A 27,162-nucleotide genomic window follows, 5' to 3' on the forward strand; every position below is an offset into this window, starting at 1 on the left:
CCTTATCCCCCGAAGTATGCCCCTTACTCTCCTTTTCTTTAGTCCGAGGAGATTTTGAGGGAATGTGCCCAGAAGACCCATGAATGGTCTTTTTGAGGGCCTTCTCAGGACGCTCCTCTGAGGAATGAGTATGAGGTGATTTCTTTCTTTTCTGAGACCTCCTAGATGAAAAAGAGGATGCCTCATCACAATCACTGGAGATAACCTCCTTTCTGGCCTTAAGCTTTTGAAGCTATATCAAAAGGCGCCCTTCACCGTCCCTTAGGGTTTTACTTGAAAAGGTACGACATACCTTACAGTCTTTTGCTTAATGGTCCGAATAAAGACGTTAAATGCAGTCAGAATGAGGGACATCAGTGAAGAGCCTCTTCTTGGAACAAGTGGCACAGGCTCTAAACAAACCCTTTTTCTCTTTTTGAGAAATTCTCAGGTAGAATGAATTAGTAGTCAGCAATAAAGATGATAACAGCAGATGAAATTCACAAGAAAAATCTCCAAATCTAAAGTGGCAAGAGAAAGTTTGAGCAGAGCTCAAAGGAGACTCCCTAGCACAACGTGCGGTAGAAAATCTGAAGGGCTAAGGTTCTCTCAGGAGTGTTCTAGTGGGTGAGAGGTCCTGATTGGTTCAGGGAAAAGTTTAGTCTATTTTGCATAATGACTGTTATGGGCTACAAAATGGAAATGGCCCTAGGCCTTTTTTCTGTTTTGTATTTATCTAAGCATTGCTTTTTTATATACCGAGTACTCCCATCTCGGCAATGGGGAACGATTCAAGCATGTGAATCTATGAAAGTTCCAATACTGGAGTAAGCCAGGTTCTACATCAAAGTTAGAACCCATGCTGTGCATATTAGTTACAGTAATAGTTGGGATTAAAGTTTAGCAAAGTAAGGTATATGCGTAATAAAATATTAGAGTACAGTAGGCCATATGGACATGCTTTTTTGCTATTAGAGAACACAATATACATATCATCATAGATTGAACAGTTACCATGAGCTTAGACTTTTGCAAGAATTCACCAGTCACCGTTTGTTTGTCATAGTGGCACCTTAAGTGCGGCAGGTATACCCAGATGTGGGTCCTATGCTCACTGTACCAAAGGATCTCCTTTTCTCTTCTTGACGTCCACAGGAAGCTGAAGACCTGGCTTTTCAATTAACCAACCTACCATAGGCAGGGCTAGGCACACTTGCCTTCTCAGTGCCAGGATACTCTCACTGGTGATAATGCAAATACACATAACATAACATAACAGAACATCCAAGCTGTACCTTCCTGATGAGGCCCAAAAAGGTTCAACCAAATTTGGATTGCTAGTGTTCCTATTTTGCGGTCATGTGTCAAGGCAGTTTGGGATGAATTGTTCCTATTGGACGCCAAGACTGATTTCAATTGTGGTTGGTTATCTTCTGGAATAGCATAGCAGACACAAATGGCTGAATGGAATGCAAACAAGTTGCTGAGGCTTTTGCAAGATTACACCCTCACTTTTTGATGTTTTATGGGGAAGGGGCCTGTCTGAGTTCCAGCAGAGTAAGTGGCAAAGCTAGTTAAGGAAAGAGGCCAGTTTGAGGTCGCACTCAGTAGCAGAACCAGGGTTACAAGGTGAGGACCTACAGAGTCTGCAGCAGTGCCATGATTAGATGAAAAGGGACGGAGGGACAGGCTTCAGGTCACACAAAGAATCAGTGACCGAGTCAGGGTTAAAAAGTCACCGGGATGGGAAAAGACTTGGCACAGTTCACAAAGGGAGGTCACAGCAGAGCCAATGGTAGATGAACAGATGTGTAGGGTATTTCTTATTGCTTACACCCACACATATAATCAACCTCTCCACACCCTACTCAGCCCTTCCTTCAGGACCCAATTGAAGAAAACAGCAGGCATATGTTATGGCTACTCCGGTCTGTGCTGAAGGTTCTTCCACTCTTGCCATTCCAGTCCAGGAAGCTGCTAATCCAGGGGTTAATATTATCTAGACTGGACTATAGCAATGCCTTGTTTTTGGTGGCACCCGAAACAACCATCAACACCCTCCAACGTGTTCAGAACTCAGCATTTAGGTTGCTTACCGGCTCCTCAATAAGATCCTCGGCCAGACCTGCACTGAGATCTCTTCATTGGTTGCCGATACGTGAAAGAATTAAATTTAAATCTCTTTGCATAACCCATAAGTCACTTCAGGGTAACGGACCCCCTATTCTTAGGAATTTGATCTGCCCTTACAAGTCTTCTCGGACTCTCCGTTCTGACCTTGGAAATCTGGCCAAGGTCCCCAGAGTTAGGAAGGCCCGCTCTGGGGGCCATCGATTCTCGGTTAATGCGGCCAGGCTGTGGAATGCCCTTCCTGGCAAGATTCGAACTGAACCCAGCTATTTGAAGTTTCGGAAGCTTCTTAAAACATTTCTTTTTCCCAGTGATCCCTAATTAACGGTACCCCCCTCAGTCTGCTCTTTGTTCTTCAGCGCTGGGACGCTCTCTGGCAGCCATGCGCTTTATAAATTCAATTTCATTTAATTTATAAATTAAATTTCATTTCCTAGAGATAGACCTGAGGTAATAAAGGGAGGGTGGGCCCACATGGGAGGGAATAAACTCATTTGTTATCTGTATCTCACCTCTTTCAAGTAGCAGGATATCCCTCTCAGGGCGGCTGTCATGGAGGACGGAGAGGCCAGCTGCAAGATGAGAGAATGCAGACGGGTTAAAAGGAGAGGCAGAAAAGAAACAGGAAGCAATAGAGGAGAGAGAAAGATTTGAGCAAATATTATTGAACTGAGGGAGATACTGGAAAATAATAGCAGAGAAGATGGTATATAGAAGCAGGAGCAAAACACAGGCAACATGGGAAATTAAAAGAGGAGGGAAGGGGAGAGGGCAGGAAATGAGGAAAGACAGTACTGGGAAGAGGTGTGCCGCAAGAGCGGGCACTTAGAAGGACATAATCGAGGAAGTGTGAAGGGCATGAAGCAGAGCTTAATTTGTAAAAGAAAAATTACCAAGCCGTAACTTTTACCCAAAAGCCTGAGGCCAGCGCTATCAAAGGTCAGAGTACAAATACCTAGTCTTGATTCCCCATATACTCCTTCAACCTTGAGTTAAAGGAAACAGGGAAGCAACATTTTACAATTCCAACAAGAAGGCAACCCAACCCAACAGTAATAGAGATTACTTATATAAGTTAACACAATAGTGACACAAACTAGAATGATCAGACCGATAAAGGGAACACATAGTACAGTTTGACTTGTTTGTCAATGATTGTTCATTTCTAGATGGAAACAGCTAAGAACCAGCCCACAGATGGGGTACAAAATCATATCTGACTTATTATAAAGGATAATGCATTTCATCGTCCGTATTGTGTCCCATTTCAGTACTTCTTAAACGGCATATCCAAACAGCTTCCCTGTAGCACAGGGCCAATTCCTGATTGCCACCCCGGGGATGAACCGGGCTGTGGTCAATACCATGACACCAGACTCTGCATTCACCACCATGCTGTTCCCCCATATGATAAGTCATTAGGTATTTCAAGTCATTGTTCTTGATTGCCCGTATATGCTCTTGTATACGTTACTTGTGAGGTCTCACAGTGCTTCCAACATAAATCTTTCCACCTTCACAGGCCAAAACGTATACCACGTACTTAGTCTCACAATTTATGAAGTGTCTTATCTCATACTCCTTCAGCGTATTGTATCTGAATGTCTTGATTCTATTCTTCCCGAAATGGTAAACATTACAACTCTGGCATGTGAAGAATCTTTTTTTTTGTCTACAAATGATTGTCATCATGTTTGAAGATTTATTTCCATCTTATGTTGTTTGCATGGTAGTTGTTTCCCACCCACGCTGTGGTTGATATGTAGGTTTAAATTCAATGTTATCGAATCCAAAAGGGACCACTTACTGAAGACATTTTGTAAAAAAAGTTAATGATGTACTTAGGTTTTATGTAGTGTTTACTTTTTCTATTTACACACTGATTTGCTTACATTCAGTTTTTTTAAGAAAATGATTTATCTCCTTTCCACAGGTGTACTAGCTAGGGTGGATAGTCTCCATCATAATGTGCTAGTCCTTTTAACACTGATGCACTGTTTATCGCTCCTTGGCTATCACACCACATGCTCCTCTAATTACTATATAATTTGGCAAATGGTTTTCATTGGTTTTAACAAGCGCAAATGAAATTACTCGTTGGAGCTTGGAAATAGGTAGGTATAACATCTGCTTAGTGCGCCACCTTTTTCCTTTACATAAGATTATGGATGCGCCATTTACAGTATATGATACGGTTTTCTGGCTTAATTTCCACAGATACCAAGCTATGATTTTGGTGCAAGATATTTCTTGGAACTAGGTCACAACCCAGTGGATGGTCTGTTACCATATATTGACAGTTGTAGGTCCCCGCAGTGCTAACATAGGGGGTACTCTATAATTGTGTTGAATACTCACTGATGGGTCTAGAAGGGAAAGGGGTGCACTCTGTTTTTTTCAACTGCAGTTCCTATCTGTCTCCGCATTTGTTTATTTCACGATCTCAGCTGGTCTTGAAATCTTACGACTTTTGTCCACTTTCTTTTGACTATTTTCTATTCCTCTTCTCCTTTGTTTTGTCCCTGTTTTTTGACACATGTATGTCAGTATTTTGTGTTAATTTGAAAATATTGCTTATGTCATATTTGTGTATGTAATTTTGGGTATGGTTTTTAATAGGTCGTTACAATGATTTTTGAGGGTAACATGTTATTCCATCATTGTTGGAATGTCCTGTCCATGTAATATACATGTTTTGTGCATATACATGTTGTTAGTTATGTATAGTGTGTTTTTTGCAAATTTTCTGTATATATGCTTTTAATTTTCAGCCCTGAAGAAGTCCTTTGTAGAAGGACGAAACACGCTGGTTGATGGTTTGTATAAATTGAATAATAAAGAAGACAGACATTAGCAGCGACTTTCTGTATACAATTGTGGTTTATTCTACTTCCATTGATAACCTCTCATAGACTTTTCTGTTCTGTTGTGGTGCAGCTCCAATCTAGTTTTTTGATCAATATCCCCTTAACAGGAGAAGAGTTTCTGGACAAGGGGCACATTTGTTAATCTGCACCCAAAATTACTTTGTTTCTGATATTGTTTGGTAATTTACGGTACAGGTGCTGCACATGTTAGTTATGGTCCACTGTCCGCATTTCGAGTTTCTAATGATATGTTTATGTCAAGCATTGTGCACTTTCACATGTCTAGCTATTTTCTGGGTGCTGACTCTGTACATTGTATTTTTTATCTATTTTTATAAGAAGTCATATTTATTTGATTATTTTAACTGAGCTATCTGTATGCATGTTTGACATTGCTGTACTGTACTGTTATGGCTGTTTGGCCAAAATAAAGCAATATGATAATGATGACTAGCAAACTAGTTTAAAAAAATTTGTAAAGATTTATCAAACGATTATTAGCAAAATAAAAAACGCTTTTCCTATGGAAACTGGGTCCTAACTATAACTACCTACTGGCGACTGCCAGTAGGTAAAATGAATCGAAAAAGGACTAGAATTTACCAGTTCAGTGAGCTAAATATAACTTGTGCCAGGCCTTGTGCCCAACTCCTCCTAGGGAAGTGGTCAAGCACAGCTGAACAAGGCCTTTGGTTGTGTGCACTGGGTTGACCGCAGCTGGTCACTATTGTTTTTGTTATTACTTTCAGTACCGCAGTACTCCAGAAGTATCCCAAAACCAAGGGAGTTCTGTGGCTCAACACGGAGGTCTGCGTTGTGTCCGTGGTACTACTGCCAAATAAAACGACTTATTAAAATTAATTACTTTAGGAGACCCTTTGTATCCTGCATATGGGCCTGATTCTCTAGGTCTGCTCACCCTGCTCTTTTATGTGACATTGTTTCTATAAATTTACAACTTGGGGACCAAGTACACAAGTCCTGTAATGGGGACTACAACGTTTTGGTTAGTATTGCGCCCAGCAAATCAGATTGGTCCAGTCCTGTGGAACCAGGGCTGTTCTCATTGGACCGAAATGGCAGATGGAAGATAAAGCAGCCTGGATCAATAAGAAGTTGCAATTTTCTTTTTTGATACCTCAGGACCAATGGTTAATGTATACCTACATTTTTCATGCCCAACCAATCCCCTCTTTAAAAGTTAATTTCTTGAAAACAGCTGAATGGATTTACACTAAATCACAAAAAGCACACTTTCTGATTAAAGTTCTAACTTTTTCTCAAATATGGTATAATTACGTTCAGCTGTCTTTTCTGTATTGAAGAGCAAAGTTTACTATGGGAATTGCCATGGAAAATTGTGCTTTTGGGACCCCCCTTTTTTCTTGGTCTGGCTTTATGGATCAGCATGAAGCTTTCCATGAAGGCGCTGTTTCCAGTCCTATACATGTCTGATAATGTAATGCATTCTGGGTGTTCTATTCTATTTTACTTCCATTAATCTAATTAAACTGACTCGAGATCAGTGATTTGTTGGTGAAAAGTCCAGGAGTGGAGACAGGGTCCATAATGACCTAGAGTGAGGTGGTTACCGTAGACTTGGAATCATATTTGTAGTAGTTTGACAGAAACTGGATTAGTTTCCAATTTGCTAGAGATGGTGAGGGAGACTGTTCTACACCCTTGATGCCAGATTTTGGAAAAAGCGGCCTTTGGACCCTGTTCCATGGTAACTTGAGTCTTCAAAGATCTGTCCTTGAGTACCATAAAAGGCTGTGTCTGCCCATTTAGGCTCTGTCATGGCAGGGAGACAAGTGAAAGGGGCTATTACACCAAAGATCTTGCACTCACCCTTTTTTTCAGACTGCAGTGCCAAGGGCATGTGATTCCTACATTGCAATTAATGTATCATCATCTGTGACAGCAGCCTGAGCATATCATTTAACTGCTTCAGCACTGTTTTGTTCTCTACCTGGGTTTGTTTCGCACACATATAATATTTGACTGTTCTCCTAGCACTTTCAAAGTTTGGGCGTCCTTTCTATGTGGTTCCGGCAGTGCCTAATTTGTAGAAACATTAAGTGGCATGGCCCAAGATATTTATCTGGAGGCCACTGAAGTTAGCTTCTACCAAAGCTATCTAGCAACAATCAAGCTCTGACAAATGTGACACATTTGAATATTTGAGGTCACCCAAAGTTGTGATAAAGGCTTTAACATGCTACTATTGTTTTAAAAAAAAATATATTGAATTGTTAAAAACTATTTTCAGGTGCTCTGAATAAAAATAGACAGGCATCTCTGCTATGTGGTGGGCTGTTATAAATATGAGCTAGTGTTAAGAAATAAGTGCTGATGCCAACCACTGATAAAAAAACAACCCAATCTGGGTATTCTCATTGACCAGGTCAAGGTGGTCTGATGTCCTGGTGTTTGGCCAGTGAAGATCAGTCTAACAATGCACTCTCAAGTGTTGGTTCATAATTGGTTGGTGGGGTCAAGATGTGAAGGGAACTATTCACAAAGGGTTTTTGAAGTGTTAAAAAACGTATACCTGCATTTCTCTTTTAAGTAATATTACATACATTTTTTAATCAGCCCAGAAAAGTCCAACTCCTATTAGTAAAAGTTCACAGATGGCACATACCTTTTTGCTTCCACTACCTGAATATGAATATTCCAGAAATATTCATATTTTGTTCCCATTCTAGATGTTTTGTGAAGTATTCAGAAAAGCATGTGAGAGTATGTAAAATAGTATTACAAGAGTAAGTTTTAACATACTCCAAAAAGCGCTTTCTAAATAGATCCCATAGTGTGTTGCCTAAGCTTGCCATTGAGCTTTCGCTGTACTTTTCAGTGCTTAATTTGTGACAATGGTGGGCACTGACACACATTTTTAGGAACTGGGACTTATTTCATATTATCAGACTTGGACAAAAACAAAAGAGAAAATAGTAGAAAAGGAAGACAGAAGGAGGGAGAGAAAGATAGGAAAATAGTGAGAAAGGGAATATTAATCAGAGATGAAAAAGAACAAGTAAGAGTGACATAAAGAGACAGGGATAGGAGGGTGATGGAAGAAAGTGGCATGAAGTGGAATTAAGGCCAAGCAGCTTTGCTATTAGTGTTGATGAAGAGTTGTCAAAATGAAAGAAAGGAAGGGTCGGGCTATTTTGTTTGGAAACAGCCGCTTATCAGAAGAATGTTTTGACTAGTGCATTATGTAATCACAATCAATGATGGGCTTGAGCAGAGATTCGTGAAGTTGAGATGTATCACTTTGAAAGTTGTACTGCTTGTTGGACCTGGAATTCTTGGCATAGTTTTCCCCCTAACTTTTTGCCGTAAGGTCTCCTGTTTTTACGGACTTCGTTTTTGCTGCCTTTAGGACTCTGCGCAGATTACCACTGTTAAACAGTGTCAAAGTGCTTGTGCTCTCTCCTTAAAACATGTGTCAGTGCTTAATTTGTAAAATATGAAGTCCAGGTTCTCAAATGTTTGTCGAATGCCACACCCACTTCCTCCACTGGCTCTACCCACATACTCTATTGGCTCTGCCCAGGCCCTCAACTGGCACTGTTGAAAGTCAGATGTAATATCCAATCTGAATTTTAGCAAGGGAGCCTTCCTCCAAGTAAGGTTTTGATAGAAGGTTCGCCTGCCCGGTGAAAAATTAAAAAATTATTAAATCAAAAGTGCATTTGTTGCGCAATTGTGGAATAAATTAGTTAAAATGACTAATGCATTAAAAAGGGACACGTGAAACATTCCACTGCTCTATGTGGGCTTTGCCATTTTAACAGAGTCTAATTGTGTGCTATGCGTTCAAAGATACACCTTTTACATATCTTATGTCACAAAATAAACCAAAATGTTCTGAAAACACTCTAAACAGATCAATTGAATAGAATCATGCAATACACCTGAATGAGCAACTTTGTCACTTCCAGTGGCTGAAGGAGGTTTGATTTATAAATAGTAGAGCATTCCGTTAAAGCGATTAATTTTAGATAAACTATAAAAAAAGTTGATTACCAATTTGGCTTGCTACTATAATTTATTCTCTGGAGCAATGTGTACATTTATTAGAAATTCAGAATAGTGAAAAACACATGGACCTTAACTCGCGTTTCCAATTGTAGTTCTGTATCACACAGACAAGCCAGAGATGATTACAAAAGAGGCATGTGTCCAAAATATTACTTTTTATTTACAGATTTGTATCTTAACATAAAGCACAGAATGCCATCTCCCCAAAAAAGTCCTAGAAGAAACTAGGCTGAAAGAAGAGGTAGTGGCTGGGTAGTTTGAATTTGACCGCATCTCAAGTTATGCCTATTAATACAAAATGACCACAGTGCCATACAAAATATAAATATATATGAATAGAATAACTACAAATAAAATATAGATGAATACATGTTCTAAAGTGAAAAAAGAAAAAGCTAATTAAGTCTTATAATTACAAAATAAATAAAATAGATAAATATAGAACAATAAATATAACATCCAAACAAGGAAGGCACATAATTATAAAAAAAAATTAAATACATTGACACTGTCAATACAGCATTTTAAATGCAAATAAATAACATACCTAAAATAGAACACTAATCAGATATCCAAATACAGTGAAGCCTAACTTTTAACTTATTTATAAACATTGCAATAGGACGTTTTGTCAGTTGGACTGGGCTAGCATCTATTTATCCAGAAATGCTCACTAACTGTCTAAATTGCTTGTGCATTCCAAGTCTTCCTCTTTTCTAGCATTACTCCTAGTGTCATCAGCAGCTCTTAGTCGTTTTGCAATCCATGACTGAACATATGGGTTGAATCTCTTAAAAGGTGGGCCAACAAGTTTAAAAACATTAAAGAGGATGTTGTTTCAGTCAGCAATGATGCTGTTGTAGATGTTCATATAAGATTAATTGAGAAAGGCTCTGCTCACATTCAACAGTAATGATGGCAATAGTTTGTAAGTCCATCAAAAGTTCCTTGAACTGCCTTTTAATTTCTCTCCCTCCAGATTGGTATGGTTTCTCGACTGGCAATGTTGAATCTTTTACAGAGAAACTCAATATCCCTTTTACAATAAAGGGTAGGTAGTTCATCAGGTCAGTACTTTTGTATAACACTTTAATTTCACTAATCAGGATATCATACTCAGCTTTTTTGTCAGTAGAATTAGTATCTCTTGTAGACAATGAACTATGTCTTAAATGTTCTGCAGGGCTGCGAAAATATTGTCCAAGTTCAAATATTTTGTCAGCGGTCTTTCCTTTGTGCAGCATCACACCTTTGAATATATTTTCTTGTATCGCCTTTTTACACTGTGAGAAATGGTTCTCTTGCCTGTCTACCATGGCATCAAACACTGCTATTTGCCGACAAATAGCTCTAATGATTGTAGAGTGATGTTTCCGTAACCCAAGTGATAATTCTGATAATTCCTGAGGAGCATCATACACGAGGCCAAGATTAGCAACAAACTGGATAGATGATAACCTCCTTCTTAGGCTTGTGTACATATTTCGTGTTGAACTGTCACGGGAACCACCATCAGCTGCACTAGTAAAGTGCTTATAGAGAGCAGGATAAGCATTTCAAACAGCCTCTACCGTTCTGAAGCTTTAAGCAACCCAACGAGCATCTAACTCTCTACCTATTCTGCAAAGCTGAATGTCAAGAGCTCCTTAACATACTTTTAGCTCCAAACGGTTCTTAACGGATGTGGCAAATAGAGAATACAGCTTTTCAAGTACATGTTTTAATGATTTGTAGCACCAATATCTTTCATGACATCATGAACTGCAAGTTCCAGACGATGTGCTGAGCAGTGCCAGGCTGCAATACTGGGAGAGGATGTTTCCTGCAACCTCTTTATAACACCACTGTGGTGGCCTAACATCACTGAAGCACTATCCAGGCAACTGAAACCAGGCATTCAGTGAGAAAGTCCTCGCTTAGGTTAACTGGATATTTTTTGTGCAAATTGTAGACTGTTTACTATGCTGTTAGGTGACAAATCTCTCAGCTCAATAAGGTCAACAAACATATTAGCTGGGGAGTCCATGCCAGGTAGCTGCATTCACATGTACACAATTAAAGAACGTTTCCCATTTAAAGCAGTGACTTTATCTAGTAAAAGACTTACTTTTGGGGAAAGTTCAATTATTTTGGCAAATATCTTCCTCTTCATTTCTGAGGATATGTGACATTGTACGTTTGAGCAGGGTACATTGGAGTGCAAAATCAGCCCCCTATCCAGTCCATTCAACTGGTGGTAGTCTATCTCTGTTTAAAACCATATGCTGGTCTGTTCCGTTTTGCTTCCTTAAAAGCTACCCTGAATGTTCTGGCTGTTGCTGACATTTGTACAGAGTGAGCTTTTGCAGTTACTTGCAATAAAGGATTTTTTTTGAGTTTTCTAAGATTTTTAAAGTTGCAACATGAGCATTGGTTTGTGCAAGGTCTGCAATCTTTTTCCTCAATAATTTCTGCAGTTGGTCTAAATTGGTGCCATTTGCCTTCACAGTAGACTCTGTCCGTCCTTTGGACAATTTCATTCCCCTGAATTTCTCAGCACCAAGATCACAGACTTGGCGACACACAGAACAGCCAAGTTTGGGGCCTTTAACAATTAAATACGGAAGCTTGCCTTGGAAATACATTTTTTGGTTATGTTTCCAACCTTTAGGAAGAATGCCTTTCCTAAAAACTGTGTCTGAATTTGCTTTAAGTGATAATGTGTCAAACTGTTTCCTAGTGCTTGGTGTTTCCTCTGTCTCTGTATCCATCTCCACAGCATGATGCTGCTCATCTCTAGAGGACTATCTTGTGTTTTTCCTTCTGTAGGGGTGATAACACTGCTGCTAGTAGTGGTGTCACTCTCATCTAGTGCCTTCTCTCGCACTTCATCATCTTCCTTGTTCTGTTCATCCATTGTAAGTACATGGTCTTTTCTAGAAAGTTTTCTAGCAGGCTCCTCATCATCTTTGGGCTTACATTTTGTGAAGTAGCTTGAAATCTTCTTCTGTCCAGTGTGTGACATTCTAGGGAAGCAAAGTGAAAGAAAACTGTCTGGACATGTTTAAAGTGTGGTGTCAATTCATCTAACAGGCACAGTTCTTAACAAGCATAATAATTATTTGCACTGGTTTGCACCAAAGACATTTCTGCATCTGCACATCTATTACCACAAATGAATGGATCCTACTTTGCCTACCCAAATTCAGGCCTTTCCCAATTCATACCCCTGCCCTTCAGCGCTCACTTGAAAGACACACAAAGTCTTTATAGTTTGGCTCACTTTTAAGCTTTGGCTTCCAGTATTACTAAAAAAGTAGAGTGCGGTGGCAGTGTGCAGAGTTAGTTACACAAGCAAAAAAGGGAATCAAAGCATAGAATGTCAGCACCAGTCTAAAAGGTACCCTATCAGTATTGATAAAATAGAGAAGGTGCAAGGGGCTGAGAGTACAAATCCCTATACTCCCTTAAATTAAGGGCGGATTCAAAAAACCAACCCTCAACAATCCAACAATACACATTTGCCCAGCACACTTCAAAAACGTTTGTTACAAATAGATAAATCAATAACAGTTTTTTCAATTTCACGAAAAAGTCGATGTTTTCAGTTTGCAGTAATTCTTTATTGTTCAATCTTTTAAAAGCCTTTGGACAGCATCACTTTTGGAACCGCCAACGCGTTTCGTCCCATCCAGGGACTTCTTCAGGGCTACAAAAGTACATATAAAAAGGAACTATTTACAATTATATACAAAAAATAATTTAAAACATCATACATCGACTTCAACACAATTTATAAGACTAGGTCTTCTAACACTATCATACTAGTATTTTTTACACAGTACGTTTTTCGCAAGAGGAACAGAGGGGAGGAACAGCAAGGGGGAGAGAACGACGTTCTATTTATAATGACAAGAAATATCAGTATATACAGTCTAAGGACATACCTTGAACAATTCGTATGGTCTACACTAGTTGATGTTGTCTTGTAAATCCTTAATGAGGACACTAAAAATATTAAGAAGATGGCTTTATCAACACAATTGCACTGCAGGAACAGCTAAAGTTTTATTTTGGTGGTGTTTATACTTACATCTAGAAGATAAATTTCTAGTCAGAGACCCTTTATATATTCACAGTTGCTGTTTCTGTAAAGTATAGTAACAGGGATTTTTTTGTAAGAACTACTGTATAATGGTTAGATTAGTTAACCTAACTAGGTTGTCGGCTACTTACGTTAAATTTCACTTTTTGGTCCTTAATTCATGTAGTATGGGACATCACATTTATTCGTGGGATGGTCAATTTGAAAGAGTAACGACCTTGGCCAAACAATAATCGTTACCAGCTGTTTATCAAGAAAAAAGCCCATATTTATTTATAATTCCAATAGATGGAACCTCTTAAGGGTCATTTAGCCAAACCTAGAGAGGCTAGACAGATATTCCAAACCTTTATTTTAGTCAAAAATAGTAAAGGCTTAATATATGCAGACAAAATATTCTAGATCAGGTTCAATCCATTGTATATGTATTTTTTTTTAGACGAAATGGTGTCGATTATTAATGTAACACGATGGTTATAGGACATTATCCCGCTATTCTCCTTGCTTGACTCGTGTGCATAAGGTAAACATTTACTGCACTTAGTCAAAAGCAGAGAGAGATAATAGCATATTGCAAACAATTTTATTGAAGCATAATTCTATCGTTTAGACTCGAGCAGCATAAATGACGAGGTTAAAAAATGATACATTCTCATCCACATAGAGATATAGTTGCACAATGTCCTATGTGTCTATTTAAATTTAAAACGAGCCGATATGATAAACTTTAAGGACTATACTGCAGTCCGAGAGGAATACCCGGTTTGCATATGCATAACATGGGCAGTTTTTCAATCCTGACTCACCCGGATATGATAGTGCGGGTCCGGAAAAGGGTCCTTCGATCGTCTCAGCTTCAACCAGGGATCACCACGAGACAGAAAGGGCTAAACCCAGCGTCTTATATACTGGGACTAATTGGAGCTAATCATAGTTGATTAATCGCTAATTACTCCGAAATGGCGCGCTCTTTTAAAACTCCGGGCAATAGTCCAAAGTTTAAAAGAGAAAGTGTGGGCGCCATCTTGGAGTGTTGTAATTCTCGTAAAACATATCTGTTTTCGATTTATTACATTGGCTCAATGAACACAGTCGCTGTTATATTCAAAGACAACGGTTCTTGATGAGACAGTCTGTTTTAAAATTAGACAGAACATATAATGAGATGTTACTTCTAGTCATAATCATTCCCGAATAAAACACATTGTTATAGCGAATGTGTAATAGTGTTTAAACAAAAAAACGGCAGGTTAAAAATTACCCAAAAGATGTAAGGTTAGCATTTTAATCTTATTCAAGATACACGAGTGTTTATGGGGGGGCGTGAGCATGGTTATTACGGTCCCGCCATCTTAGTGCAGGAAAACACTTCTAAATTCATGTATTTTCCCAACGTGACGTGCGCTCTTTAGATCACAGGACATTTGTCCAAAGCCTACGGTAAAAAGTCAGCGCCATTTTAGAGTGTTATGATTCTAATGGTACATGTATTTATTCGATTTACTGCATTGACTAAATGACAGTCCCGCTATTACTATCCTGACAATACATTGGATATCAGTTAGACCGGTTGTTTTTTGGAAACCAAATAATCATTCCAAAAACACATTGGTATTTCCAGTGTTTAAAGATATCCGACCGAAAAAACGGCAAGCTAGTCAGAAGAAGTAATCGCTCCAAAGTAAAACATTGGCATTGTAAATGGGTAAAAGTATCTGACTTCTTCAACTTGGATTAGCCGCCAATAGTTGCCGCTATTTGCTACAGAACCAATTATTTGGATTAAGATAAAAGTAAATCTTTTTCTCACATATGGGTGGTTGTCTCATATGGAAAGTATGCTTCTGCTCTCATTCGATGTTGGTTAAAATTAGTCATATTATTAAACCTACAAGATACATACATAAATGGTCATATTCTCAAGATAAAAGTAAATACAGAGGTGAATCTTTTTCTACCACCTGGACAATGTCCTTAGAAAAAATGTGTTATTACTGTAGTTCGATTTTGGTTACAATTTATCGTATTTTCAAAACAGCAAGATACATAAATAGATGAATATAGTCTTAGACCAACTTAGACAGTAACAGATGGACCTGTGGTCTCTAAAGGAAATGATGAAATTCATTATTGATGTTGAGACCTAAAATCACACATCTAAGTTTACAAATCCATAGAGATTCAATCTTCCTCAGGTGTACAGTTCTATTACCACCCCTAACATTATTCTTGACATGGTCAATTGCATGAAAAGTAATGTTCTGATTTTCCGGATGGGTCTCCAATATATGTTGTACTATTGGATTAGACATATCACTGTGTCTGATATTTCTTAGATGTTCCTGTATTCGTACCTTGAGACATCTAGTGCTACTGCCAACATAGATTTTATTGCATGCACACTGGATAACATATACAGTGTGTGTGGTGTTGCAGTTGATGAACGTTTTACTACAATGTTCCATTGGACCATTATACTGAAAGGTCTTCTTTTTGTTCTGTCCAAATTGACAGACTGAACACGTTCCACAGACATAAAAACCATTTGGCTTTTCAGGGAACCAGTTGGATGATTTAGATTTGGGTTTAGTGACATAGCTAGGACATAATAGGTTTTTTATAGTGCATCCCTTTCGATACACAACCTTAGGTTTAGGAGATACTAGATCAGATGACAGAGTTTCAGATCTAAGTAAGTGCCAGTTCTTTCTTAGACTGTTGTAGATATGATTACTGTAGATCCCATACTCAGTAATGAACATACACTGGTCTTGAACTTTTTTGTCTTTCACAGATTTCTTGTTTTGATGTTCTAGAGTATCTTGTCTTTTACGTTTCCTGATCTTGTTTTCAGCTTTGTTGAGACATACTTCATCATAGCCTCTATCTTTAAAATCTTTTCTAAGTTTGTCAATATTTGACTCAAAATTATGTTCCTCACTGCAATTACGACGGGTTCTGACCATTTCGCCGTATGGTATTGCACTGAGTGTAGATTTGGGATGACAGCTGGACGCATGCAGCACACTGTTGCATGCAGTTGGTTTTTTAAAAAGATCACTATGGATTTTTTGGTTGTTGATGTACAACTTCAAATCTAGATATACAATCTCTTTGGTTGAGCTGTTCATTGTCAACTTGACATTCCTTCTGTTGTTATTTAGATAAAGGAAATAGGCATTTAGTTCTTCCATGGTCCCCTTCCATATTAAAAAGATGTCATCAATGTATCTTGTGTAGAACATAATGTTCTCAATCCAATACATGGCTCCTGGGCCCCAGGCATGCTCCACCTCATACATCCCCATGAAGAGGTTAGCATAGGATGGAGCAAACCTAGAGCCCATAGCCGTACCCTGTCTCTGTACATACCAATCCTCACCGTGTAGGAAAGCATTCTGCGTTAGAATCATCTCTGCCATACTCAGTAGCATATGCGTGTGTTCTAAATGACACGCATTCCGTTTAAAGAGAAAATGTTTTAGTGCTCTTAGGCCATCCTCCAAGCCAATGCACGTATAAAGACTTTCAACGTCCATCGTAACGAACGTGAATAAATCATCTTCCCAAGCAAAATCTTCCAATTTACAAAGTAAATCTCTACTATCTTTCAAGTAGGAGGGAAGATTATAGACAATCGGTTGTAGAAAAGTATCTACATATTCTGCAAGATGTTCAGTTGGGCCACCATTTCCTGATATTATCGGTCGGCCCGGAGGAAATACACCCCCTTTATGTATTTTCGGCAATAGGTAGATACAGGGGTGTCTTGAATTGTCAGCAAGGAGATATTTATATTCTGAATCCGATATGAGACAAGATTCATGCCATTCTGTTAGTCTCCCATTAATGTGTCTCTCAATTGTCTTAGTAGGATTGGATTTCAACTTGGTATAGCACTCTTCATTTTTCAATTGTCTGTCAATTTCCATCATATAATCTGTGAAATTCATAATCACAATATTGCCACCTTTATCAGCCTCACGGATGACAAGGTCAGTGTCATCACGTAAGGACTGAAGGAAAGCTCTTTCCTTTTTTGTTATATTCTGTTGGTGGAAGCATTTGGAATTGATGTTATGTTTGTCCTCTAATTTATAGAGTTCCTGTGTGACTAGCAAGGAAAAGTTATCTATTGCTGACTTGTTCTGAAAAGGTGGCATAAATTTAGAGGATTTTTTCAGACCACTGTTAATGCTAGTGTCTTCAACAATGTTGAGGTTTCTGGCATGTTCAAATAAATCACATGTTTCTTCCTCTAATGTCGCAATAATATGTGACGTTTCAATTTCTGATATTTTTAATTCAGATGCACATGACATACTTGCATTAGGAACAAAGACATTTGGATGATCTGCAAAAAATTGTTTTAATTTTAATTTTCGTACAAAGCGAAAAAGGTCAACATGCACATTTTCCAGAGATTGGGCACCAGTCAAACAATAATTTAAGCCTTTGCTCAAAATTTTCAATTGATCAGTATCAAATTCTTTTGACGACAAATTAACAACATTTACTGTGTTCAGTTCAACAAATCCTGCATTGCTGTCCACATTGTGGTGCACAATCTCCGAGTCAGGCCCTATTGTTTGTTTACTAGCTTGGCCTTTGTAACGGACCTGGTGTTTTTTGCCACCCCGTCTAGTTCTTCTCCTGTGTTTTTCCGTTTGTTCCCAAGGCGATACCTTTGAACTTCCCGTAAAAAATCAGACCCTTGGTTTAGGCTGGGGCTGGCTGTGCTTGTTCCTTCCCCTGGATTACTGTCTATAGAGGACACAGAGGAGATAGATGTGCTACTAGATGACATACTCGCGGCTTTCTTCTGTATAGGTTGAGCTTCCGCGTTTTTAGTTATTATGTCATCGTACTTGCGTGAGAAGGTGAAAACACGACCACGTTCATAATCTCTCTGGTCCCTATCTATTTTAACTTGTTTTTTGCCTTTTAAGTAGAGTTGGTATGTACCCAACTCCTTTTTAAGGATCACATAATTTTTTTGTGTGGCATCTGGTAAATTCATATCAAGTATTTCTTTCTCTAAGATTACGATCTCTTCTCTAATCTTTTTTACTTTACACTCAGAGTTTCGAATTAATATGTCCATCATTTTATAGGAAGAGGCATATAACCCATCTTCCCATTCTCCCAATAACTCTGGCTCAAGGTCCTCAAAATTCGGAAATATCAGAATTCTAAGGCCTCTGGGGATGCGCCTAATCTCCAGGTATTTCTTTAAAGTCGCGCCATCCCACCATTTGGTGAGTTCCTGTTTTTTTAGTTTTTCCAATTTTATAAATTTGTCCTTTAAGCCATCTTTCTTTGCTTTAGGCATTGATGTCTGGGCATTAGTGTCATCTTTTTTGCCAAAAAGATCGTCTAGTAGTTCCTCCCTGTTATCTTCAAAGTTCATGGTGTAAGTCACACTTATACGATAGGACTAGTTTCAGTATTTAAGGATATTAGCTGTGCTTGACTGCTCAAAAATATACACAAGCAAAAAAGGGAATCAAAGCATAGAATGTCAGCACCAGTCTAAAAGGTACCCTATCAGTATTGATAAAATAGAGAAGGTGCAAGGGGCTGAGAGTACAATTCCCTATACTCCCTTAAATTAAGGGCGGATTCAAAAAACCAACCCTCAACAATCCAACAATACACATTTGCCCAGCACACTTAATCTTAGAGAAAGAAATACTTGATATGAATTTACCAGATGCCACACAAAAAAATTATGTGATCCTTAAAAAGGAGTTGGGTACATACCAACTCTACTTAAAAGGCAAAAAACAAGTTAAAATAGATAGGGACCAGAGAGATTATGAACGTGGTCGTGTTTTCACCTTCTCACGCAAGTACGATGACATAATAACTAAAAACGCGGAAGCTCAACCTATACAGAAGAAAGCCGCGAGTATGTCATCTAGTAGCACATCTATCTCCTCTGTGTCCTCTATAGACAGTAATCCAGGGGAAGGGACAAGCACAGCCAGCCCCAGCCTAAACCAAGGGTCTGATTTTTTACGGGAAGTTCAAAGGTATCGCCTTGGGAACAAACGGAAAAACACAGGAGAAGAACTAGACGGGGTGGCAAAAAACACCAGGTCCGTTACAAAGGCCAAGCTAGTAAACAAACAATAGGGCCTTACTCGGAGATTGTGCACCACAATGTGGACAGCAATGCAGGATTTGTTGAACTGAACACAGTAAATGTTGTTAATTTGTCGTCAAAAGAATTTGATACTGATCAATTGAAAATTTTGAGCAAAGGCTTAAATTATTGTTTGACTGGTGCCCAATCTCTGGAAAATGTGCATGTTGACCTTTTTCGCTTTGTACGAAAATTAAAATTAAAACAATTTTTTGCAGATCATCCAAATGTCTGTGTTCCTAATGCAAGTATGTCATGTGCATCTGAATTTAAAATATCAGAAATTGAAACGTCACATATTATTGCGACATTAGAGGAAGAAACATGTGATTTATTTGAACATGCCAGAAACCTCAACATTGTTGAAGACACTAGCATTAACAGTGGTCTGAAAAAATCCTCTAAATTTATGCCACCTTTTCAGAACAAGTCAGCAATAGATAACTTTTCCTTGCTAGTCACACAGGAACTCTATAAATTAGAGGACAAACATAACATCAATTCCAAATGCTTCCACCAACAGAATATAACAAAAAAGGAAAGAGCTTTCCTTCAGTCCTTACGTGATGACACTGACCTTGTCATCCGTGAGGCTGATAAAGGTGGCAATATTGTGATTATGAATTTCACAGATTATATGATGGAAATTGACAGACAATTGAAAAATGAAGAGTGCTATACCAAGTTGAAATCCAATCCTACTAAGACAATTGAGAGACACATTAATGGGAGACTAACAGAATGGCATGAATCTTGTCTCATATCGGATTCAGAATATAAATATCTCCTTGCTGACAATTCAAGACACCCCTGTATCTACCTATTGCCGAAAATACATAAAGGGGGTGTATTTCCTCCGGGCCGACCGATAATATCAGGAAATGGTGGCCCAACTGAACATCTTGCAGAATATGTAGATACTTTTCTACAACCGATTGTCTATAATCTTCCCTCCTACTTGAAAGATAGTAGAGATTTACTTTGTAAATTGGAAGATTTTGCTTGGGAAGATGATTTATTCACGTTCGTTACGATGGACGTTGAAAGTCTTTATACGTGCATTGGCTTGGAGGATGGCCTAAGAGCACTAAAACATTTTCTCTTTAAACGGAATGCGTGTCATTTAGAACACACGCATATGCTACTGAGTATGGCAGAGATGATTCTAACGCAGAATGCTTTCCTACACGGTGAGGATTGGTATGTACAGAGACAGGGTACGGCTATGGGCTCTAGGTTTGCTCCATCCTATGCTAACCTCTTCATGGGGATGTATGAGGTGGAGCATGCCTGGGGCCCAGGAGCCATGTATTGGATTGAGAACATTATGTTCTACACAAGATACATTGATGACATCTTTTTAATATGGAAGGGGACCATGGAAGAACTAAATGCCTATTTCCTTTATCTAAATAACAACAGAAGGAATGTCAAGTTGACAATGAACAGCTCAACCAAAGAGATTGCATATCTAGATTTGAAGTTGTACATCAACAACCCAAAAATCCATAGTGATCTTTTTAAAAAACCAACTGCATGCAACAGTGTGCTGCATGCGTCCAGCTGTCATCCCAAATCTACACTCAGTGCAATACCATACGGCGAAATGGTCAGAACCCGTCGTAATTGCAGTGAGGAACATAATTTTGAGTCAAATATTGACAAACTTAGAAAAGATTTTAGAGATAGAGGCTATGATGAAGTATGTCTCAACAAAGCTGAAAACAAGATCAGGAAACGTAAAAGACAAGATACTCTAGAACATCAAAACAAGAAATCTGTGAAAGACAAAAAAGTTCAAGACCAGTGTATGTTCATTACTGAGTATGGGATCTACAGTAATCATATCTACAACATTCTAAGAAAGAACTGGCACTTACTTAGATCTGAAACTCTGTCATCTGATCTAGTATCTCCTAAACCTAAGGTTGTGTATCGAAAGGGATGCACTATAAAAAACCTATTATGTCCTAGCTATGTCACTAAACCCAAATCTAAATCATCCAACTGGTTCCCTGAAAAGCCAAATGGTTTTTATGTCTGTGGAACGTGTTCAGTCTGTCAATTTGGACAGAACAAAAAGAAGACCTTTCAGTATAATGGTCCAATGGAACATTGTATTAAAACGTTCATCAACTGCAACACCACACACACTGTATATGTTATCCAGTGTGCATGCAATAAAATCTATGTTGGCAGTAGCACTAGATGTCTCAAGGTACGAATACAGGAACATCTAAGAAATATCAGACACAGTGATATGTCTAATCCAATAGTACAACATATATTGGAGACCCATCCGGAAAATCAGAACATTACTTTTCATGCAATTGACCATGTCAAGAATAATGTTAGGGGTGGTAATAGAACTGTACACCTGAGGAAGATTGAATCTCTATGGATTTGTAAACTTAGATGTGTGATTTCAGGTCTCAACATCAATAATGAATTTCATCATTTCCTTTAGAGACCACAGGTCCATCTGTTACTGTCTAAGTTGGTCTAAGACTATATTCATCTATTTATGTATCTTGCTGTTTTGAAAATACGATAAATTGTAACCAAAATCGAACTACAGTAGTAACACATTTTTTCTAAGGACATTGTCCAGGTGGTAGAAAAAGATTCACCTCTGTATTTACTTTTATCTTGAGAATATGACCATTTATGTATGTATCTTGTAGGTTTAATAATATGACTAATTTTAACCAACATCGAATGAGAGTAGAAGCATACTTTCCATATGAGATAACCACCCATATGTGAGAAAAAGATTTACTTTTATCTTAATCCAAATAATTGGTTCTGTAGCAAATAGCGGCAACTATTGGCGGCTAATCCAAGTTGAAGAAGTCAGATACTTTTGCCCATTTACAATGCCAATGTTTTACTTTGGAGCGATTACTTCTTCTGACTAGCTTGCCGTTTTTTCGGTCGGATATCTTTAAACACTGGAAATACCAATGTGTTTTTGGAACGATTATTTGGTTTCCAAAAAACAACCGGTCTAACTGATATCCAGTGTATTGTCAGGATAGTAATAGCGGGACTGTCATTTAGTCAATGCAGTAAATCGAATAAATACATGTACCATTAGAATCATAACACTCTAAAATGGCGCTGACTTTTTACCATAGGCTTTGGACAAATGTCCTGTGATCTAAAGAGCGCACGTCACGTTGGGAAAAGACATGAATTTAGAAGTGTTTTCCTGCACTAAGATGGCGGGACCGTAATAACCATGCTCACGCCCCCCCATAAACACTCATGTATCTTGAATAAGATTAAAATGCTAACCTTACATCTTTTGGGTAATTTTTAACCTGCCGTTTTTTTGTTTAAACACTATTACACATTCGCTATAACAATGTGTTTTATTCGGGAATGATTATGACTAGAAGTAACATCTCATTATATGTTCTGTCTAATTTTAAAACAGACTGTCTCATCAAGAACCGTTGTCTTTGTTGTGAATATAACAGCGACTGTGTTCATTGAGCCAATGTAATAAATCGAAAACAGATATGTTTTACGAGAATTACAACACTCCAAGATGGCGCCCACACTTTCTCTTTTAAACTTTGGACTATTGCCCGGAGTTTTAAAAGAGCGCGCCATTTCGGAGTAATTACCGATTAATCAACTATGATTAGCTCCAATTAGTCCCAGTATATAAGACGCTGGGTTTAGCCCTTTCTGTCTCGTGGTGATCCCTGGTTGAAGCTGAGACGATCGAAGGACCCTTTTCCGGACCCGCACTATCATATCCGGGTGAGTCAGGATTGAAAAACTGCCCATGTTATGCATATGCAAACCGGGTATTCCTCTCGGACTGCAGTATAGTCCTTAAAGTTTATCATATCGGCTCGTTTTAAATTTAAATAGACACATAGGACATTGTGCAACTATATCTCTATGTGGATGAGAATGTATCATTTTTTAACCTCGTCATTTATGCTGCTCGAGTCTAAACGATAGAATTATGCTTCAATAAAATTGTTTGCAATATGCTATTATCTCTCTCTGCTTTTGACTAAGTGCAGTAAATGTTTACCTTATGCACACGAGTCAAGCAAGGAGAATAGCGGGATAATGTCCTATAACCATCGTGTTACATTAATAATCGACACCATTTCGTCTAAAAAAAAATACATATACAATGGATTGAACCTGATCTAGAATATTTTGTCTGCATATATTAAGCCTTTACTATTTTTGACTAAAATAAAGGTTTGGAATATCTGTCTAGCCTCTCTAGGTTTGGCTAAATGACCCTTAAGAGGTTCCATCTATTGGAATTATAAATAAATATGGGCTTTTTTCTTGATAAACAGCTGGTAACGATTATTGTTTGCCCTAGGTCGTTACTCTTTCAAATTGACCATCCCACGAATAAATGTGATGTCCCATACTACATGAATTAAGGACCAAAAAGTGAAATTTAACGTAAGTAGCCGACAACCTAGTTAGGTTAACTAATCTAACCATTATACAATAGTTCTTACAAAAAAATCCCTGTTACTATACTTTACAGAAACAGCAACTGTGAATATATAAAGGGTCTCTGACTAGAAATTTATCTTCTAGATGTAAGTATAAACACCACCAAAATAAAACTTTAGCTGTTCCTGCAGTGCAATTGTGTTGATAAAGCCATCTTCTTAATATTTTTAGTGTCCTCATTAAGGATTTACAAGACAACATCAACTAGTGTAGACCATACGAATTGTTCAAGGTATGTCCTTAGACTGTATATACTGATATTTCTTGTCATTATAAATAGAACGTCGTTCTCTCCCCCTTGCTGTTCCTCCCCTCTGTTCCTCTTGCGAAAAACTTACTGTGTAAAAAATACTAGTATGATAGTGTTAGAAGACCTAGTCTTATAAATTGTGTTGAAGTCGATGTATGATGTTTTAAATTATTTTTTGTATATAATTGTAAATAGTTCCTTTTTATATGTACTTTTGTAGCCCTGAAGAAGTCCCTGGATGGGACGAAACGCGTTGGCGGTTCCAAAAGTGATGCTGTCCAAAGGCTTTTAAAAGATTGAACAATAAAGAATTACTGCAAACTGAAAACATCGACTTTTTCGTGAAATTGAAAAAACTGTTATTGATTTATCTATTTGTAACAAACGTTTTTGAAGTGTGCTGGGCAAATGTGTATTGTTGCAGAGTTAGTTACACACTGCGATCCACAAATGTAATAGTTAATCGACACTCAGGGCCAGACAGCAGCCCTGGCAAGTTTTGTGAGACAAGCCCCCATACAGTGCGTAGCGAGCGCAGCAAGCCTAACGACTGCTAAAGGGGTTTGGGTGTGATTCTCCCCTCAGAAAAATGTGTAAAAAGAAAGACCAAAATGGTGCACAACACATTTTTCATTACATATTTAACTGTATTAACTTTCAAAGCATAGTCAATTGTAAATGATGATCTGACATAAGCACCCAGGCCAAAAAGCATGGAAATGTCAAATGTCACACAGAAGCACCCATGCTATAAACCATGGAAATGTCGCACATAGGCATCCAGGCCATAAACCGTGGAAATGTCACACATAAGCCCCCAGGCCATATAACATGGCAATTTTGCACATAAGGAGCCAGGCCAGAAAGCATGGAAATGGCAAACATAAGCACCCATGCCATAATCAGTGGAAATGTGACATATAAGCATCTAGGTCCAGGCCATAAACCATGGAAATGTCACACATAGGCACCCAGGCCATAAACCTTGCAAATGTTACATATAAGGCCGCAGGCCAGAAAGCATGGAAATGTCACATATAAGCACCTAGGCCAGAAAGCATGGAAATGCCACACATAAGCACCCAGGGCAGAAAGCATGGACATGTCACACATAAGTACCCAGACCAGTAAGCACTGAAATGTCATGGAAAGGCACCCAGGCCAGAAAGCATGAAAATGTCTAAAAAGGCATTCAGGGCAGTGGTGCTGAAACAATTTTCAGAGCGTTGGTGCTTCCTTCAATGCTACATCACTGAAGTCAGGGGATTACGAAAAATCCAAACATCACACCTAAGAACAAGAACAACCCATCCATGACCACAAACTATCTCCACAATGCAAGGATTACAATGGAATGACCTCGAGACACATTTTATTTAACGAGTACTTTTTATGAAACATCTTGGTCTGTGATGTTGGTTTAGTTGGCTGAATAAAGCAGAGACATTTAAACACAGACACACACACAAGGACAACTGTACATATGCATGCACATACGCACACTACTAAATTTGTGGATAGTAGAGGACACGTGCAGAGTGCAAAAACATAACAATACAAAGGTGTTGCACATACTCAGTGACAAAGACCAAGGGCAGAAATGAAAATGAACCAGAGCAACTGAGACTTACATAGAATCAAAATATGTGCCCTTCACATACAAACACACAAAAACCGAAATCATTACATACTGAGCGTTACCCATCCTCCACCATCACTGTCCCAAACACACACAGACACACTTAATGCTAAAGGCAGAGTAAGCAAATTAAACATGAACAAATGTAGAATGTCCCAACACACATGTGGAGTACAATAGCAAAACACTGTGCTTTGCTGGGAAGAGAGTGCAGTCAGCGTGTCCCGCCTTTTGCTAGATAGTGCTAATACTCGCTCAACACTTGTTCCTTGAATTCTCTCTAATACCATCTATCTACATGATCGTGTCGGGTGAGTGGATGTAGGTTATTGGGTGAAATGGAAGAAGGGATTTAAATGGAACTCCATAGTTCAATCTCTGACAATGTAAAGGTCCCATGCTGTTGAAGATGAGACAGTACCCAAACATCTACTCCATACCCACAGATTAGTCCACCACTTCCCTTTCACCACAACAAAAACAAGACACCATCTTTGTGAGTGTGTTGATTGGCTAAACATAGCCTTTTTGTAACAAGAGTGATGCTGGCACTCCATTTCCATGTCAACAAATTATCTGACTTTTAATAGATTCCTTTCATTACTCTGACAAAAGAGAAACAAGTTAGCAGCAGTCAGTTGCTGTTAAAGAAAAAATTGATTGCTGCACTGGTGCTCTGCCTTCCTGCCAGCCTACGTAGATGCTTACATCGGGCAATAACTGGGCCAGTGATGCAGGTGGCTGACACTGTAGTACTTAAATGTGCTTGTGGACACTTTCTAATGAGTGCTGTTAGAGTTGCCACACATCTTCTTACCTATGCTGTGCAATGCAACCACAACTTGAATTGCAAAAAGGGACATCTAACCATAAATTTGCCTTTGTTAAATTGACATGTCTCATATAAACCTGAGGCACTGCTGGCAATGTGTGTTTGCGAGACAGAGATCAAGAGAGAGAGAGCGAGAGAGACAAGGGATTGTTTTCAGTTGCTCTTCTATTGCTCTTCTGCGTCCTTACATGGGCTTCGAGGACATGGCCCAAAGGCTGCCTGGATTAGATAGTCATGCTTATGTGTTATCCTTTCATGTTGAGTGTGGCCCAAAACTTCACATCAAAGATATTCCACACCTGCTCCAGTGTGAGTGCTAGTGTGTGCCCTCACCTGTTTCTCTACATACACAGCAGTGCTCACTGAACTCCTATGAAAGCTTCAGCACTAATGGTGGCATGCAAAGAAGGAGCAAGTGCTAATCACTGATTGCCTGTTTGCGCATACTACTATGGCCTGTGCTTCGAATGCATAGTATAACATATGTGTTGATTTCTGCCCTTGAGGCACAAAGCACCGTTTTTCTTTTATACTCTAAACTTAACTGCATGACTGTAATCAGGTGATGCTTTCCACAAACTACATGAAACCAGTGCTGAATTTGAGGAGGTGGTTTCCGATGGTCAGCAATGGCACTTCATTCTCAACACCCACACTAATGACAGTCCACCACATGG

At 38.7% G+C, this 27,162-nt stretch overlaps 1 protein-coding gene across 1 annotated transcript in view; it reads right to left on the reverse strand.

Annotated features, from left to right (window-relative positions):
- DOC2A (double C2 domain alpha) overlaps positions 1-27,162 on the reverse strand; it is a 1,310,014-nt gene that overhangs the window by 331,702 nt on the left and 951,150 nt on the right. Inside the window, exon 7 of the mRNA XM_078650546.1 lies at positions 2,622-2,681. Coding sequence (XP_078506672.1) covers positions 2,622-2,681 — 60 coding nt within the window. The remainder of the gene's footprint in view (positions 1-2,621; positions 2,682-27,162) is intronic.

The sequence above is a fragment of the Lissotriton helveticus genome, chromosome 7 (assembly GCF_964261635.1).
Source record: "Lissotriton helveticus chromosome 7, aLisHel1.1, whole genome shotgun sequence".
Taxonomy (NCBI): Eukaryota; Metazoa; Chordata; class Amphibia; order Caudata; family Salamandridae; genus Lissotriton; species Lissotriton helveticus.